Genomic DNA, 16,907 nt, shown 5'->3' with positions numbered 1-16,907 from the left:
TTGAACGATCTCGCTTTTAGAAAATCATAAAATCGTTGAAATTGAATCCACGGAATTCAAGTTATGGCAGCTGAAAGAGTCCCCAAACCATTGAACAAACGGGAGGAGGCAAATGAAGACAATACATAAATTAATGTTGTACTATATTTAGAAATGACCATTTCAATTGACAGCAATATTAATTCTTACAGAGTATATATACAGGTGCACACACACACACACACACACACAGAGCGTAGCTATAGAGTTACAGCGAACACAACCAAAGTAAGACAACACAAAATACAGATTGTGTACCAGAACTATAACTGTCTAAGTACAACACTCTCTAGAATACAATGTTATTTGTGCAGTAGCTATACAGGCAAACCTGTTGAGTATATTATATACACGAAAAATTACTCATAGTACGCCAAAAAAAAAATTTATGGAAGTTTTGCTAAGTGTCTAGAGGAGGTTGGCTGCTTCCAGGTTGTCGCGAATAATTGTGTCCAACACCACTCTCATTACAATCTGCAGGCACATGACAATCACATGATAACAGCACCATATAGTATACAGCAATGGCTGTGTATATATACGTGTGTGTATAGGTACACTCAGCACTATGTAAGCCAAAACATTGCCTAGGACACATAACAAACTTCTATACGTATTCCATGCACGTATCGGTATCACATGACCTACTACCAGTGTCACATGACTTACACTCCAGTGTCACATGACTTGTACTACAGTGTCACATGACCTACACCAGTGTCACATGACTTATACTACAGTGTCACATGACTTACTTTGATATTGGAGGTGTCGGTGGCGGTGGTGAAATGGGGGAAGACAATCTTGCTCTTGTTCAGGTTCCTGTCCAGAAACTCACCCCTGATGAAGTTACCAGCGGCGTCAGCATCTCGATCAGGACCTAGATAGAGAAGGAGAGGTGATATGTACAACACAGCACTGTGTATACATGTAGAGATCATAGGCCAACTGTTCTGTGTGGGTGTGTTTCACGTATTGTGAGAGTATTATAATTATAGACGAGCATTGTTGTAATGTATCGTGTGCAGAGGGCTCCACTCTTACGTAATAGGTAAGTATTAAGATAAGCTGTACGTGCAATATCCAGTACACACTGTACATGTGTGTGTGTGTGTGTGTGTGTGTGTGTGTGTGTGTGTGTGTGTGTGTGTGTGTGTGTGTGTGTGTGTGTGTGTGTGTGTGTGTAATATGTGCAGCACTCCACTCACCGTTGTACTGACTGAAGTAGAGACGAAGGTGACGGTCAGAGTTTAAGATCTTGTCTTGGAACAGGTCCACCTTGTTTAGGAACAGAATCTGTTGTGTGTGTGTGTGTGGTGTGGGTGGGTTAGTGTGTGTGTGTGTGTGTGTGTGGTGGGGTTAGTGTGTGTGTGTGTGTGCAGGGGGGTGGGGTTAGTGTGTATGTGTGTTGTGGGGGGTGTGGGGTTAGTGTGTATGTGTGTGTGTAGGGGGTGGGGTTAGTGTGTGTAGTGTGTGGGGTGTGGTGGGTGTTAGGGAGCCACATGTGTGTACTCTAATGTGCTATTCTTATGCTCAAAGCAATAACACAATGGAAGTACAAAGACAACTAAAGTGCTATATTTAACACAAGCAGATACTATTAATAGTAACGCTCACCATAGCAGTCTTGACAAAGAACTTGTTGTTGCAGATGGCTTGGAATAGATTGAGAGATTCTTCCAAGCGATTCTGTAAATATATTATACACAATTCAATCATAATCATGATAATTATACAATACAAGTTTGTGTAAACAACTGAAGAATTTGCCCACAATCAATCTGAAATAAGAGCTAGATTACATGCAGCCACTATGCTGCCCTGGTATCAAATAAAACCAACACAACATTGTAAAATTAGAAGTATAATTATTTCAAGAAACATTCTGAAAGTTTGCTAGAGAGAGAGAAAATAAACAGAGTACTGTAAAAGGGTCAGCACAAAGACAACATCTGCTAGGGGGGGTCAACCAACATAACTACGACAAGGTAAACCTAAACTGTCTAACAAATGATACTTTAAATGCAAAAACGAGTGAGGACTTCCCCGCACACACCGCACACTCACCGTTTTGCCGTCCTCAAAGAGGGTCATGTCATAGCCACTCATCGAGCACACAAACAACACTGCACGCACGTCATCAAAACACGAGATCCACTTTCTTCTCTCCGACCTTTGACCTCCAACGTCCACCACTCTGAAGAAAATCAGACAAAAAAAATTAATTAGCCAGAGACTCAAACATACACCAGGTGCCATAACAGTCTACTCCCATACATATTCAGTCACATGATCTAACCCTACACTTGTAGTGTGTGGGTTGTGGGTAACTGTGCTTCCAGACACACACTGGTGGAGGACCTTGGCTGACCTCCATGTGCAATGCCACTAATCTCATCTAAAAAGGTCTAAAGTACATCACAACATAACACCAGCCAGGGGCTTCACTATAATTATACTGACACAAAAGGAAATAATTGCTACATACCCACTGGCAAAAACAGGGGCTGGAAAATTCTCACAGAAAGGATGCATGTACAACTTTTTTCACCACTACCTGTATATCCAGGAAGGTGGCCACTCACTCCTTAGAGTGGCTACCTTCTTATAGTGGCTAAGCATGTTAGCCTAGCTTTGATCCTAGCCTCTAGTGTATGGCTATTTTATACCTACCACACACACACTACTCAGACTAGCAAGTCACACACACACACACTACTCAGGCTAGCAAGGCGCTCACGCACGCACGCACGCACACACACACTGTCTGCACAGGCCAAAGCTTGAGTCAACAGCATACACTGTTATCTTACAGCTACATAATGAGATTGTAAGGGTGTACCCTAATACAGCTTTACTAACAGTTTGATTGCAGTTGTCTACCATTTAGTCAGCTAGCCACTGCCACCATTATAGGAGGTCCAACACATTACCTGTAGGTGAGCTTGTTGACCTTGAAGGATGTCTCAATGATGCCAGTAGTCTGCACTCGTGACCTCAGGACATCATCAACACTGGGTAGGTAACCAGGGGACAAGATACGATCCATCTCTGCAAAATAGCTGAGGGGGGGCAGACAGAATATTGTAAATATCATACACTGTATATAGTGTACATGTGCCTTGAACCACTGTTGTGCTGTACCACCAAATCTTACAACTCTCTCCCCCCCCCCTACACACACGCACACACACACACACCCCACACCCCACACACACTCACTAAGGTGTCCCCACACACTTACTAAGGTGCCGAATCATTGAGCTGGTACTCGTACGCCCTCTTGAAGCAGCTTCGCACTCCCTCGTCACTCCACAGCTGTCTAAAAGCATCGGCCATCTCTGGGGGAAGGGTAGACAAGGACGAAAGGGAAGTGGACAAGCTCAGGATGGCCTGGGCGTGGTCTCGGTTAGCAGGGTTAGAGTATGGGATGCCTAGTTTATCCATGTTTGTAGTGATCACTCGCATTGACGAGGCAAGGTTCCCGAAGATTACAGGCTGCATGGAGAATAAGGATAATTAAAAAGTATCCGCATACAGTCCAATGGTGACAGGAAGCTAAACTATCAAAAGTTATCCCAGACAGACAGTTAATTAATTATTAGTGAAGACCTGTTGAATCAGTAGTAGCCTTACAAAAGGCTAGCTTTGTTAGTAAGTATGACAGACACACTGGTAGCCTAAGGTAGCATAGCCACATAGTCTCATGAATCATCAATGAATCATCGAATGAAGGGACTACAGGAAGTTAACCCCATATGAATGGAGGCCCTGGGAATGACAGGAGGTAATACAAGTCATGTACAGTTACCACACCAGAGAACCTGGTCAACATAAACAAAGATGAGCTGGGATATACCCCCCCCCCACCCCCATTCATTAATAGGACAACACTATTCACGACAAAACAGCCAGTTCAAACACTGTAGGTATTGAAGTAAAGATTTCAGAGTAGCCAACTTACAATGAAGCTCTCCAGCTCTGTCTTTGCGTAGCCATCGCCATGGATGATCTTCATCTGTTTCACCACTGTACTCTTGCCTGACTCTCCAGCACCTGTGGAGGAGGAGGAGGTAAAAAACAAGAAGACGTTAGAATCAGCCACACACACACACACGCTACATTAGACAATCTATATAATTTTAATTACAGTTTTTATGGTCAAGGTAACATCATTGTTGGCATGCTCTAGCTATTGCTGTGAAACCCTCCGACAGTCCTAAACAATAGAGAGGTCATAGAGGTCACACCGCTCCCATGCTGATATCACTAGTACCAGTCCATAGACAGCAACAAATAAACACAAGGGATACAAGAATTAAGTTGCATTTTAAAATTAATATTGATATCGTAAATTGCAACAGAGATGACAAAAATGGACTAACATAAGCCAAGAGAGAATGGAGGCAGATCAAACAAACACAAGATTCTTTGTGGCCACCAACCCATCTACAAACACCAACACAGCCTTTCACACTTTCAATATGATATGCAAAACGAAAGCACACTAAATGATGGCACTCTCCAGGGTCATAGGTCATGCTAGATCAAACATACAGGGTGATAATAAGGCAACCAAGGGGAAAGGCTAACTCTATTTTTACACCCCACACACATATCCAGTGCACAATGACTCAGAAAGAAGGCTTACAACTGAGCACCTAGTTTGGAGTATCAGAGGACAATGACCTGCCGTGTGTGTGTATGCTACACAAGCCACCATTGTAAGCTAGATGCTGACTAGGAATATAGGGACTGCAGGAGGGGCATACCAATAACTGGAAATATTGAACCCCAAGCTTCCACTATATATATACAAATGCTCAGTACTTCCTGTGTCTACGTACGTACAGCCAGCTGCCCCCACTCCATGGATATCATATGACATGCCTTCAAAGCAGTTATATACAAAGAAACCACAATAGTCAGCACACTAGAGGTGGTGACTTCACACCACAGGAGGTGGTTAGGTGGGCAGCTCTTATTCCTGTGCCCCTTGTGCCTCACACAACACAACACTGGTCCACATACCAAACCACAAATACCAAACTTAATAATGAAACCATACTAACACTACAGTACACAAGTATAGAGACAAAACACACAAATACAATTTTTTTAATTCCTAAATAGCTGCAAAGAAGTGTGAAAGGTAATGACTGCAAAAACTAAAGAGACCTTAGATAGTGCTAAATAGCACAGACAAGGAATGATCGCACTTACCCAATAACAATATCTTGATCGTGTTCTCAAAATCTTTAGCGTCAGTTCTGAGTTGCCTGTCTATGGCGGAACTTTTCCTCTGAGCGTCCCTTTCCTCAGGGGTAACACTGACACACCCTCCCATATTTCAATCGTGATTCACTACAAGAGAGAGGTAACCAACTTGCTCAACACTAACTAGTTCAGGCTTGTTTGTACAAATCGTGAATATTTCACTAAAAAGGCGTTAAGGAACAGACGTGACAACTTATGATAGGAATTTGGAAGTTAATGATCTGTTTCTAGTAGGGAAAATAGTTACGCAGCTGCTATGATGCTCACTAGGGATATAACTTTACTACAGTGCGTGTGTGTGTGTGTGATATTATATATCTAGTTCATAATTATAGATCTACAAGTATTAGAGTGCAGATTATTCCTGTTCCACTTACCTATAAAATGTGAATAAGTTCACTATCTCCTCTCACAGATCTGCTACTCCTCTTACTGATCTCTCCACTGCTATAGCTTCAAAGATATCAAACAAATGAGCTTCTGCCTTGCAGCTATACGTACGCTAGCTTTGCACCTTTGATTTGGAAACTTGTAGCTGGACACACCCAATTAGAAATTTACGGGCGAATCCAAACTTTTGACCTCAAAAACGGAGCTACCCCATGATAGTCACGTGAAGTTTTACTCTCCACAAAAGCTAGTAAACAATTCATCTTCTTTGCCGATATCAGCTCTATAAAGCTTCTCAAAGGTATGTATAACCTCCATTATGCTTAGAACTTTCTAAAAGAGTTATAACCTAAGACTGTTTAGCTCAAATTTTGTCCGTTTTCACAGGTGATGGCTGAGGGCCGAGGTCCTGATGAGCTAGAGTTAAAACCTCAAGAACCTGTACCTCAGATGGTTCCGAAGAACATCACATTCTCACGAAGCATCCTGCGAAGAGTCAACTCACTTCGATGCCACAAAAAACTGTGCGATGTTGTTCTAAGAACTGGAGGGAGAGAGATACATTCGCACAGAGCCATTCTGGCCGCCAGTAGCTCCTATTTCATGGCCATGTTTACGAATGAGATGAAAGAGAGGGATCAAGATGCTATCGAAATTCAAGACATGAATCCCGATATTCTGAGTAGTCTCGTCAACTTTGCGTACACTGGAGAAATCGAAGTCGTTGTGACAAACGTACAGGAAGTCTTATCTGCCGCATCTCTACTACAGATCAAGCAAGTGCAGGACATTTGCTGCGAGTTCCTCAAAAAACAACTCGATGCCACCAATTGCCTAGGGATAAAGAATTTTGCCGAAGCGAATGGATGTAGACAACTTTCCGATGTGGTCGATACTTTTGCTCGAAAACATTTCCCCGAAGTTGCCTCGGGGAGTGAATTTCTACAGAACAACTGGGACAACATAGCCGCTCTCATATCAAGCTGCAACCTCAACGTTCAATCAGAAGAGGAGGTCTATCTGTCAATCATGGAATGGGTCAAACAAGACTCTAAAGAGCGAGTTCATCACCTCCCAAAGCTCCTCAACCATGTCCGACTACCAATGTTACCCGTGGGCTTTCTTATGAAAGATGTCGATAACGAACCACTCATCAAACAAAATGTGGATTGTAGAGACGTCCTGGATGAAGCCAAACGCTATCATCTAATGCCCGAGCAAAGAGATGTTCGTTCAACTAACCCTCGATTTAGCCCTCGAAAATCGACAGTTGGAAAAGTGTTTGCAGTCGGAGGCAAAGAGTCATCAGAGAGCATCACCAGATCTGTGGAGACTTACAGTTTCTTTGAAAACAAGTGGGAGGAGATGAATGGAATGATTGTACGAAGACAGCAACTTGGAGTGGGTGTGCTGGATACAAAGGTGTATGCTGTTGGAGGTTCTGACGGTTCTCTGCGCCTGAGCAGTGTCGAGTGTTTTGATCCTGTCACGAATATCTGGTCGTTTGTTGCCCCTATGAGTACGTGTCGGTCTGGTGTGGGTGTGGGTGTGCTGGGAGGAGCCATGTACGCAGCTGGAGGCTACGACGGCCGATCTTGTCTGAATACGGTCGAGCGATTCGATTTAGAGAAGAATCTGTGGAGCCCTATAGCACAGATGAGCACTAGACGAAGTTTCCCTGGAGTGGCCGTCTTCAATAACCGGATGTTTATTTTTGGAGGAAACGACGGCACTTCGTTCCTAAACGTTGTTGAGTCCTACGATCCTCACATCAACAGATGGTGTACGCTCACTAACCTCACAAAGCCAAGAGCTGGTATTGGAGTCGCCGTGCTTGGTCAGCAGATCTTCGTCGCCGGTGGAAACGACGGAACGTCTAGACTGGATTCTGTCGAGTTTTTAGATGTTCGTTCTGGTAAATGGCATCCTGCTGCTAAGATGACGTCATCTCGTGATGGTGTGTGCTTGTGTACTATTGGATCTCAGCTCATGGCCGTGGGCGGTATCAATGGTCCCTCGTATCTCAAGTCTACTGAAGTGTATGACCCCGTGAACAATACGTGGGAAATTGTGGCAAACATGGAAACCTGTCGAGCAGCTGCCGGTGTTGCTATTCTGTCTTGATCGAAGGTTTATTGTGCATTTGATTTTTGTTTGTCATTAATTTCAGTATCTGTTGTCAGTTCTCAATAATAATATAATGTCACCATTAGTCAGCATTATTTAATATTAAATTTTTTATGTCATTTTGAAACTGTTTATTGATATTGTACGAAATGTATCTAATTATCTGTAAACAAAGACCTTGGGAAATTTCGAGTTAGTAGAATGTTGGCTTGTTCTAACGACGACCCTTCCCCTTATTTCAATAGCAAACCCTGCGACAGCTTATTCTAACGACGACCTTTCCCAGCATTTCAATACCATTTTGTAGCAAAAGTCTCCCAGCCTGCCACATGTGGAATTTTATATATAGCTAGCTACCACGAGTGATCCAATGGCAGCACCACCACCGCAGCAGCAGCAGCAGTACCAGCAAGCACAGGTCAGTGCATTCTAATTATTATTTGTCATAATTATCTGAGTGTCCCCGTACTGTGGTCTCCTAATATCATGCATACTCTGCCCCCCCCCCCCCTCCAGCCTCCCCCCGGCCCTGAAGTCAACCTCCTCATGCCCGGGTCCTTGAAGAGAGTCCCACGATGGTATCAGAATGGGCCTTTCCGCTACAACCTTCGCTTCCTGATCGGGCTGCTCCCGGGAGTGCTACTCCTGTTCACTGTCGCCGGGAGAAGGTGGGTGTGTAGGGGGCGTGGCATGTAGTGTTAGGCTGTCCGTGTAGGGGGGTGTGGCATGTTTTCGTTAGGCTGTCCTTATAAAGATGCACACACCGCTAACCTCAGATGAATCCTAAGTCATCACCACCTTGCTCTACAGTTTTGGGCTGCTAAGTTTTTAACATCTGTGTATGTTTTGCTCATTCACAGGATGATAGCGTTTGTGTCTCTGGGGGGCATTGGTATAATGTTGGTGAGGGGGGCAGAACTGCCACAACTGTGAGTTACTAAATATTGCTTATTTCCGGCAAGAAACTGAATGTTTATATAGACATGGTGAAAGTAACATTTTCATTCCATTTACTACTATATATACAGAATGCTTTTACAGCTTGGCATTACATTTAAGTTATTGTCCCGCAAAAGACCATGGCCTTATGAATTATTCTGAAACACAAACCCCCTTACCCCCTCCCCCCCACTGTAGGTCCATGTTTCTGACTCTGGGTCACCTGTTTCTCCTGGAGATGGTGAACGTGTACTGCATGATGCCTCTAGTATGGCAGTCAGTCCTCAACACACCGCTGTTTGCCGTCTTCCACTTCTTTATAGCGGTGGCAGGTGAGTTACTGTGAGAGTATCAGTCGCCATTAGTTATACTTTTGTCAATAAATGCAGGAATTTGGTGGTGTCTCCAAGACGAGGAATTTAAACGGCAGGATCCAAGATTTGTCATTGTAAGCGTCGTCATGGTAGCAGTCATACTTAGTGTTCACTACATTCATTTCAGCTTGCAGAAAGAGTCTTGTTTTATCTTGCCCCAATCGCCACTGTTACCACGGTTTCATGGGTGGGAGGCATGCTGTTTGGTCGCTATGCCATTACCCTCATAGTGTCCCTAGCTGGGTGAGTGCCTCTTTAACTATAACTATTGCTATTGTAGCTAATAACAGGAGCATACGTGGTTAGACGATAGTGAATCTGCAATACTGTAAGATGATGCTCCATCTCCTCATGTGTTCCTGCTAATAATCATATCACTAGTGGTAACCCCCCCCTCTCCCTGTACAGAATCCTGGCTATCAGTCTGTATGTGGTTCCTCTGCAGTCTTCTCTCACTAAACCACAGACTCCCACTGATGTCGGTACGTCCATTTTGAATCTGAAACCTTACACAATATATATTGTATGTGTGATTGTTTTTAAAAGCTGTGAATATACGTATATATTTTGATGTTTAACTGTTGTCCACAGTGGTAATAATTTAATTTTGCTCACTCCTTTTTCAGGGTTGATCCAGCATCGGTTTGTTGTGTGGGTGTACCTTGCCTTGCAGCTGTTGGTCTCTCCAGTGTTGTACTCCACTCTCAACTACACTGGCTCCCTACCCTCTCTCTTGGTGAGAACAGTACAGTACCACTAGCGTATAGTTGTTAGTGAGCAAATGTAAGCTGTATTACTGTTTACCCAGTTAGCTATCTTGCTACATTGTAGTTGTAGTTTCAAACAAGCTTAACAGGACATTGCATCTACTGTATTCAAAGCTAGGCTTCATATTTTCTATTACATGATTGTACTGATTAATTCACTATAGCAGTTTGTTCAGCACCAATAGCTGCTGCTAGTATTGCCACCCCCCCCCCCCCACACCCACACCCCTCAGGGCCTCCTGGTGCTGGTAACACTCAACCCTTTCCTCCTCACCTTGCTGGAGGCCCAGGGACTCTTCCACTGGACCAGCCTGCCCCCTGCAGTTGTCAAGACACTCCGGTGGACCACTGGCACTGGCCTGTTGGTGAGAATCTTATTAATAGAAACATCCAGTGTAATGATTCACAATCTTTAAATGTTCTGGCCTTTTATACTACATCATGCCATGCTGGGCGTGTAGCCATGAGATAATACTGTTCAATGAATTACCTTATGCACACACCCACACACACACACATACACACCCACACACACACACACACACACCCCCCACACACACACACACACACCCACACACACACACACACACACACACACATACACACCCACACATACACACATACACACCCACCCACACACACACACACACACACACACACACACACACACACACACACACACACTCACACACACACACACACACACACACACATACACACACACACACACACACACACACACACACACACACACCCACACACACACACACACACACACACCCACACACACACACACACACACATACACACCCACACACACCCACACACACACACACACACACATACACACCCACACACACAGGGGCTGCTCTCTCTGCTCGTGCTCACACAGCACACTTCCTCCACACACCTACCAATGCTACTAGTGCCCACACTATTCACACAACTGTACCTCATCTCGTCAGCCGCCTCCACTGACCACACCCACACGACCACACCCACTATCGTTATGGGAGCTGCTCTGGGACTTCTATACTCTCTGTCATTCTACCTACTACCTTGGACCATCTCGTATCCACTGGGGGGTGTGGTTTCATATCCCCACCTCCTCTTAAATACATAAAATGTCATAGTATATAATTATGCAAGCAAAATTTGTTACATGAATATATTTTTTCTTGACTTTCTCTGAGACATAATTTTTCGTTCCTTTCTCTTCCGTTGAGTGTTGTCCAGTTCTTGTTGTGGTGTCTTGCCATGGCAACGGTCGTCATAGCAACCACATGGAAGAGGCGGCCCCTACAATTGCTAGTCATCTACAACGCAGGTACGTGTGTGTGTGTGCAGTGCATACTCTCGTGTGGTGGTGGAGATCATGTGATGTGGTTTTTTTGTGAATTTTCAGCTTTTGTTTTGTGTGAGTATCTGTTGAGTTGGGACGGAGTGTATCCAGAGTTTGTTTCCATGGTTACCACAGCAACGGCAGCCGTCATGTTTTGGAGGTATGTGTAATACACTGACTATACGTGTGATAGCCATTGACTAAAATCATTAGAAAGGCTGGAGTATTTTTCCCCGTGCATTCTGTATGTTAGCTGTAGCAAAAATTCGAAACTCTGTTTTTTTTTATTCTCTCCTATAGACTCTATTCTATCAACGTGTTGCCAAGCAACTCGGCTCTTCTTAGTGTCTGTCTCCATCTAACGAAGCTCTCCCTGCTCCTCCCCTCCTCACACCCTCACACCCTCACAACTTCCACACTTGTCACAACTATCGCCATCTTTATCGTCTCCTACTCGCTACTCCGTGTGCTACTGTTTGATGATCAAGGTCAAAGTTCATCCAGTCAGCTGTTGGTCTACTCCGGCCTGTTGTGTATAGGTCTGCTATTGTCAATTGATACTGTCCTCACTCCGTTGTGGGCTGCTGCCACTCATAGAGAGCCTTCCGGGGCCAACCTAGTCGGTGAGTGGGTGTGTGTGGGGTGTGTGGGTGGGTGAGTGTGTGTATGTGTGCCCTAGCTAGGCTGTACACGTGTATCTGTCTCGTGTACTGTGATCACATGACCTCCCCCCTACTCTAGCGATGGCACTAGCAACAGTGGGTGTGTTCATTCTGTACGGCCTGAGGGGTGCTAAAGACAAAGCCTCTCTCCTCACTGTCCTACCACACGGTCTCTTTGTAATGGCCGCCCTCATAGCTGCCCTGCAACCTGAGTTCAATATGGGAGAAGTAAGTACAATTCATTAACAGCCATAACTTGAGTATCGTTGATCCAATGTCAAAAATTTTATGATTTTCTGAAAGCTTAGAAAGAGACCTTTCAAATGATGTGTTTCAATCCAAAATTTTGTCGGGGCCCTAATTTGTCATTTTTCGGCCTTGGACCATGGGCTATTTATTATCCATGATAATTATGGCCAAATTGGCAAATACTTTTATCTCTCTAATATGAACTTTGATGGTACCATTTGAAAGGTCTCTTTCTAAGCTTTCAGAAAATCATAAAATCGTTGAAATTGGATCCTCAGAATTCAAGTTATGGCAGCCTGAATCATTGATAGAATTACGTACTCAAGATTGGCATTAATTGAATCTTTATGTTGTAAGATTTTTGTATTTTTACTGCAGTTGCTCGAGTCGTTCTTCATAGCAGCTAGTGATGCTAGTGATGTATCAGAGGAGATGTACCTGGCAGCGTGGTGAGTGTTTTTGACCTTTGGGTACTATTGGTTATTGTATGTGTACAATGATGCAGCATTAATTTGGTTAATTGTACTGTGTGTATATGCATATATTCACAGCTCCAAAAACACTCAATTAGGAAGTACAGTGCATACAGTGACTATAGTGTTCCTCTATGCTAGTACGTACACACATCAGTATAATCATGTTCTTGTCTGTCACTAGGGGTAACTTGTTGTCGTGGGTAACGCTGTACATGGCTGTATTCACGCTGGTCCTCCTCCTCTACCTGACTCCCCTCACTGTCCTCTCCACTACCTTCCTCGGTTCTCTCATAGGATTGCTCACTGCCATCTCTGTAAGCAAGTGTGTACAGGCACGATTAAGCATGCCATAATTATAATAATACTTACTTTCAGCTACTCAAAACACTTAATGTCATTGGTAAGCCCTTCCTAACTTAATTTATGGTTGTTCAAGACACTGTGTCCTAATATCAAAAAGGTACTAGGTTTTGGGTTAGTAATGTTTGCTCAGAGTTTATACAATTTTAGCACTACTAATTAGCTCCTTACCTATCATCACACATTAGCTTCTTTATTTCTGCCTTATTCTCTTCAAGATTGTCTATGAGCTTTTGAATCTTTTCAGCAGCATTAGAGTTTGATTTTCCCCCTTTCTTGAACTTGTGCACATCGTTAGCTGCTTTGATCATGACTGCTAAATCGATAGGAATGAGCACAGCATTGAATACAGCTCCTACAATACCAGCCGCTCGACCAGCGACTGGGACCACCCCCCTCGCCACACTAACCACCGTCTTGAGACCACGCCCACCATAGACGGCTATTTTCACACCGCCTGCTCCGGCTTTCACTATACCAAAAACTGCTTGTCTCAAATATGCAGAACTTTTGTCAGTTTTGGCCAATAAAACCTCAAGTTGCGATGCTAGTTCACTGGCCTTTTCCATTCCTTGTCGATCTTTGTCACACGCTTTCTGAGCTGCATCTAGTCTCCTCTTTGCTGCCACACCGTAACCGATGGCAGCCCCTCCGCTAGTGATACCTCCAGCTCCGGCTATTACGCTACCAGCCACACTGAGGGCAAGACTACCTCCGAAGGTGACAGGAATTAATCCAAATCCTATGATAGCGATCACTGAGCCAGTAATGGCCGTAGCACTGCCTGCTATTTTGGCCTTTCTTGACTTGTCATAACTTTCCTCGACTTCTCTCTTCAGTTCTTTTAGAGTAGTTATAGTTAAATCACGATTGCTTAGAATTTCCAGTACGATTTCTCTGATTTTATCTCCAATTATTTGTAGCTCTTCCTCTGTTGTGTCGTCTGCCATTTCCACTCACTCAGAGTAATCATGTGTAGCTATAGCTAGCTCGCAGTGGGACAGTAACTAAGATGATTTTGTCTTGTGTATTTGTCAATCCTTAAAACACTGTGCACAATGGGAAGTTTTAACAATCATTGTGTAGCACTTTCTAATTTGGTACTAATTAACGGCCTCGTCAACGGCCTGACACCTGTGCCTCGTTATTATTATTAGTCTCGTTCCACACCCTGCAGTTTGTACACTATCCTCCCACCTCCCTACTGGGCATGTATTAGTCTCGTTCCACACCCTGCAGTTTGTACACTATCCTCCCGCCTCCCTACTGGGCATGCTCTATGCTACTCTCCTCGGAGTGGGCGGGGCTATCTTTGGACGAGTGTTTGTGGCCTCCAAGGAAACACGATCGCTACTGGACACCGTTCTGTAAATACATGACATTCGTATGACTATTATAATGTACCAATATTCTTCATGATAGGTTTGGTGTTCTCCTGGTCACCTTCTCGCTGCTGTATTGGACCGAGTGGAGTCATCTCCCACGGCAACACATACCCTGTGAGCTAGCCAATAAAGTTTAAAGCCTTTCAGATAATTAATTGAAGATATTGGACCAACAAAACTAAAGTTATGGCCGTTCAAAGATGCTTCATTTAACGCTAAAGTCGTATAATTATACTACATCATAGTATACTGTAGATATCTTTGTTACCTACATCCTATGCTTGTTCACGCATACATTTAGGGAAGCCATTTCTCGACTACTATGCACTCCCCTCTACAAAAGTGTTCTCGTTTCTTTCTCTGACACTGGCTGTGGCATTCAGGGTCAAAATGGTGAGTATCCTAATATGATTGTATCATAGAGTAAGTGTCTCTTTGTATGCAGCACTTGAAAGGCGGTCAAACGTATCTCCCGGTTATTGGAAACCTGTTTTGCCTCTTCTTCTTTCTCTTTGCTACCTTCCACCCCTTCGTCGAACAACTAGAAGTCTCAGTAAGTATGTCACATGACATTGTTATTAGCTATCTAGTGTGATGTGTTTTGATCAGTGGTTGCTTTTGGGCTTAATTTGAAAGAAAAGTGCGGGCTAACCATCATCTATCAGTGTTCTCTCTCGATCAGGACCTGATTAATAAATCCCATTTACGCTACTTCTGAATGTACACTGTATCTTGTTCTCAGCAATAAGAAGCATTGCTGTTGTATATTTCAATTTTAAATAGCTTTCTCAGCACTAGATTTGTGATGCTGTCGTATTCCTATAATTAAGTAACAACCACGAACCGTCCACTCACACACACAGGTGCTGCTAACGTCGTGCATATTCCTCCTAGCTCAACCAGACCACTTCCTTATCCCCAAGACAACCACCATTTTTCTGGCACCCAGTTTAGTGCTCTCTGTGACACTGCTGTATATCATCTCCGGCACCACGGTCATCAACCTCATGATTCACATGGCCAGGCAGAACCAATCACTACTCGTTGTCTGTACGTGGAGTGTAATAAGCCTACACAAATTTCTATGGTTTTTCCCCCAAAATTAGGAAATTATGGCCCATTCCAAATTTGAGGTTTGAGCATACCATCTGAACCAGCTTTCAGAAAATCATAGAATTGTTGAATTTGGACCATCAGAACCTATCAGTGTCCCTATCAGTGTCAGTGTACGTACGTAAATTATATAGCCTTTAATAGTTACAAATTCTCACACACCCCACACGCCCCCCCACACACACACCACACACACACGCCCCCACACAGTGCGAGTGGTGGAGCTCGTGTGTCTTCTGGCGACCGTCCCTGGACAAGGATTGTTCCTCCATCACCTCTGGTCCGGCAGCCCGCTAAACCTCTCTTTCTTCTTTACCTTCCTCTACATCAGTCCGAGTGCTGCCCTGCCCCAATTCTCATCATCTGTAGCCAGCTCTGCCCTGGGGGGCATTGGAGTGCTCAGCTTCTGTTTACTAATCGTCGGGGACTACTCAAACATTAAAACGTTTTAGCTACTTATTAAGTTAATCTTTTTGTAGAAATTGTTTATAATTATATACCTGATGTATATATTATTGATGAAAACATAATTATTGCAGTACATAAATTATGTGATTAAAAATGTGCACGATAATTATGAGTCAGTATAATTATTACAGCAAGTCATTGCCAAAGTTCTCCTTCTTCCATACAATGTCAGAACCCACTCATTGGAACACTTCGTAGCAGAGATTATACATGTATATACCACTTGGGTAGCAACAAAACAGTGTGTGTGTGCCCAGAGGTGTGTTAATTAAGTGAACAGATATTTGTGTGTACATGTACTGCATCTTACAGGAAATGCAACAGCGCCGCTTGATGTGTCCTGGTTGCAGGAAAGTTATCAATGAAGTACCAATGCTTTCAACGCTCCAGCCGTTCAGTTGCTTAATGCTTACTTTCAGAAAAACCCAAAGGAAGAGAAAAGGTTGGAAGGTGAATATAAAGAAATCAGCAACGAAGAGTTTAATCGTCGATGTGAGACGATCCTCCAAATATCTACATCATGTACTTATATCAGCTAAAATATAGCATATGATTGTACCAGTACTGCTATAGATCTACTAGTCTAGATGTGTTTATTTTGATTCTTGTGTCTTTCTAAATACTAGATCTGCTAAACTAACGAGTGATGCAAACTCCGCTGTGCTAATACCTCCTTATAGCTGCCATGTTCTAGTTACCAATTTCCATCATGTAATTTATGCCTGTGTGGTTGTAGTGTACACTATAATTATACTCTCACTTAATGTACAACAACACAACAAGCTAGTGTGGGTTGTGTTCAGTTCTATCTGTGATATGGAGTCCTTTCATACAACTTATTGTGTTGGAAAAGCGACTGAACTCGTTCGCTTGAAGCGATTATCATCAATACACTACTATAACGAGTGTCGCAAGCTGCGCTGTGCTAATGTTGCCTCT

General features: G+C 43.5%; 3 protein-coding genes across 3 annotated transcripts; 2 read left to right on the top strand and 1 right to left on the bottom strand.

The window, feature by feature from the left end:
- Positions 1-160: 160 nt before the first annotated feature.
- On the bottom strand, positions 161-5,872 carry LOC135351003 (guanine nucleotide-binding protein G(o) subunit alpha-like). The gene is made up of 10 exons (XM_064549891.1): positions 5,694-5,872; positions 5,263-5,403; positions 4,004-4,095; positions 3,284-3,537; positions 2,973-3,101; positions 2,107-2,236; positions 1,657-1,728; positions 1,248-1,335; positions 795-919; positions 161-513 (listed from the first exon to the last, which is right to left on the bottom strand). Exons 2-10 carry the CDS (start codon positions 5,384-5,386, stop codon positions 448-450), a joined length of 1,080 nt encoding a protein of 359 aa, XP_064405961.1. The 5' UTR covers positions 5,387-5,403; positions 5,694-5,872; the 3' UTR covers positions 161-447.
- Positions 5,873-5,887: 15 nt separating this feature from the next.
- Positions 5,888-8,009, top strand: LOC135350999 (kelch-like protein 20). Its single transcript, XM_064549888.1, has 2 exons — positions 5,888-6,007; positions 6,094-8,009. Exon 2 carries the CDS (start codon positions 6,097-6,099, stop codon positions 7,828-7,830), a length of 1,734 nt encoding a protein of 577 aa, XP_064405958.1. The 5' UTR covers positions 5,888-6,007; positions 6,094-6,096; the 3' UTR covers positions 7,831-8,009.
- Positions 8,010-8,089: 80 nt separating this feature from the next.
- Positions 8,090-16,015, top strand: LOC135350992 (uncharacterized). Its single transcript, XM_064549881.1, has 22 exons — positions 8,090-8,251; positions 8,350-8,501; positions 8,694-8,762; positions 8,971-9,104; positions 9,162-9,220; positions 9,274-9,389; positions 9,555-9,628; positions 9,773-9,882; positions 10,147-10,278; positions 10,776-10,984; positions 11,107-11,240; positions 11,319-11,415; positions 11,556-11,878; positions 11,997-12,145; positions 12,545-12,615; positions 12,824-12,956; positions 14,242-14,369; positions 14,425-14,501; positions 14,689-14,780; positions 14,833-14,940; positions 15,251-15,437; positions 15,711-16,015. Exons 1-22 carry the CDS (start codon positions 8,204-8,206, stop codon positions 15,950-15,952), a joined length of 2,844 nt encoding a protein of 947 aa, XP_064405951.1. The 5' UTR covers positions 8,090-8,203; the 3' UTR covers positions 15,953-16,015.
- Positions 16,016-16,907: the final 892 nt, after the last annotated feature.

Source organism: Halichondria panicea, chromosome 17 (assembly GCF_963675165.1).
Source record: "Halichondria panicea chromosome 17, odHalPani1.1, whole genome shotgun sequence".
In the NCBI taxonomy this organism is placed as follows: Eukaryota; Metazoa; Porifera; class Demospongiae; order Suberitida; family Halichondriidae; genus Halichondria; species Halichondria panicea.
This window is presented reverse-complemented; position numbering and strand designations above follow the sequence as displayed.

Excerpts from the sequence above, each read along its gene's own strand:
- LOC135351003 (XM_064549891.1), bottom strand. The coding sequence starts at position 5,386 with ATGGGAGGGTGTGTCAGTGTTACCCCTGAGGAAAGGGACGCTCAGAGG. Across the intron at positions 3,538-4,003 it reads CAGAGCTGGAGAGCTTCATT|CCTGTAATCTTCGGGAACCT; the intron begins GTAAGTTGGCTA and ends TTCTCCATGCAG. Across the intron at positions 1,729-2,106 it reads TCTTTGAGGACGGCAAAACG|AATCGCTTGGAAGAATCTCT; the intron begins GTGAGTGTGCGG and ends ATATATTTACAG.
- LOC135350992 (XM_064549881.1), top strand. The coding sequence starts at position 8,204 with ATGGCAGCACCACCACCGCAGCAGCAGCAGCAGTACCAGCAAGCACAG. Across the intron at positions 9,629-9,772 it reads ACAGACTCCCACTGATGTCG|GGTTGATCCAGCATCGGTTT; the intron begins GTACGTCCATTT and ends CTCCTTTTTCAG. Across the intron at positions 11,879-11,996 it reads TTCCGGGGCCAACCTAGTCG|CGATGGCACTAGCAACAGTG; the intron begins GTGAGTGGGTGT and ends CCCCTACTCTAG.
- LOC135350999 (XM_064549888.1), top strand. The coding sequence starts at position 6,097 with ATGGCTGAGGGCCGAGGTCCTGATGAGCTAGAGTTAAAACCTCAAGAA.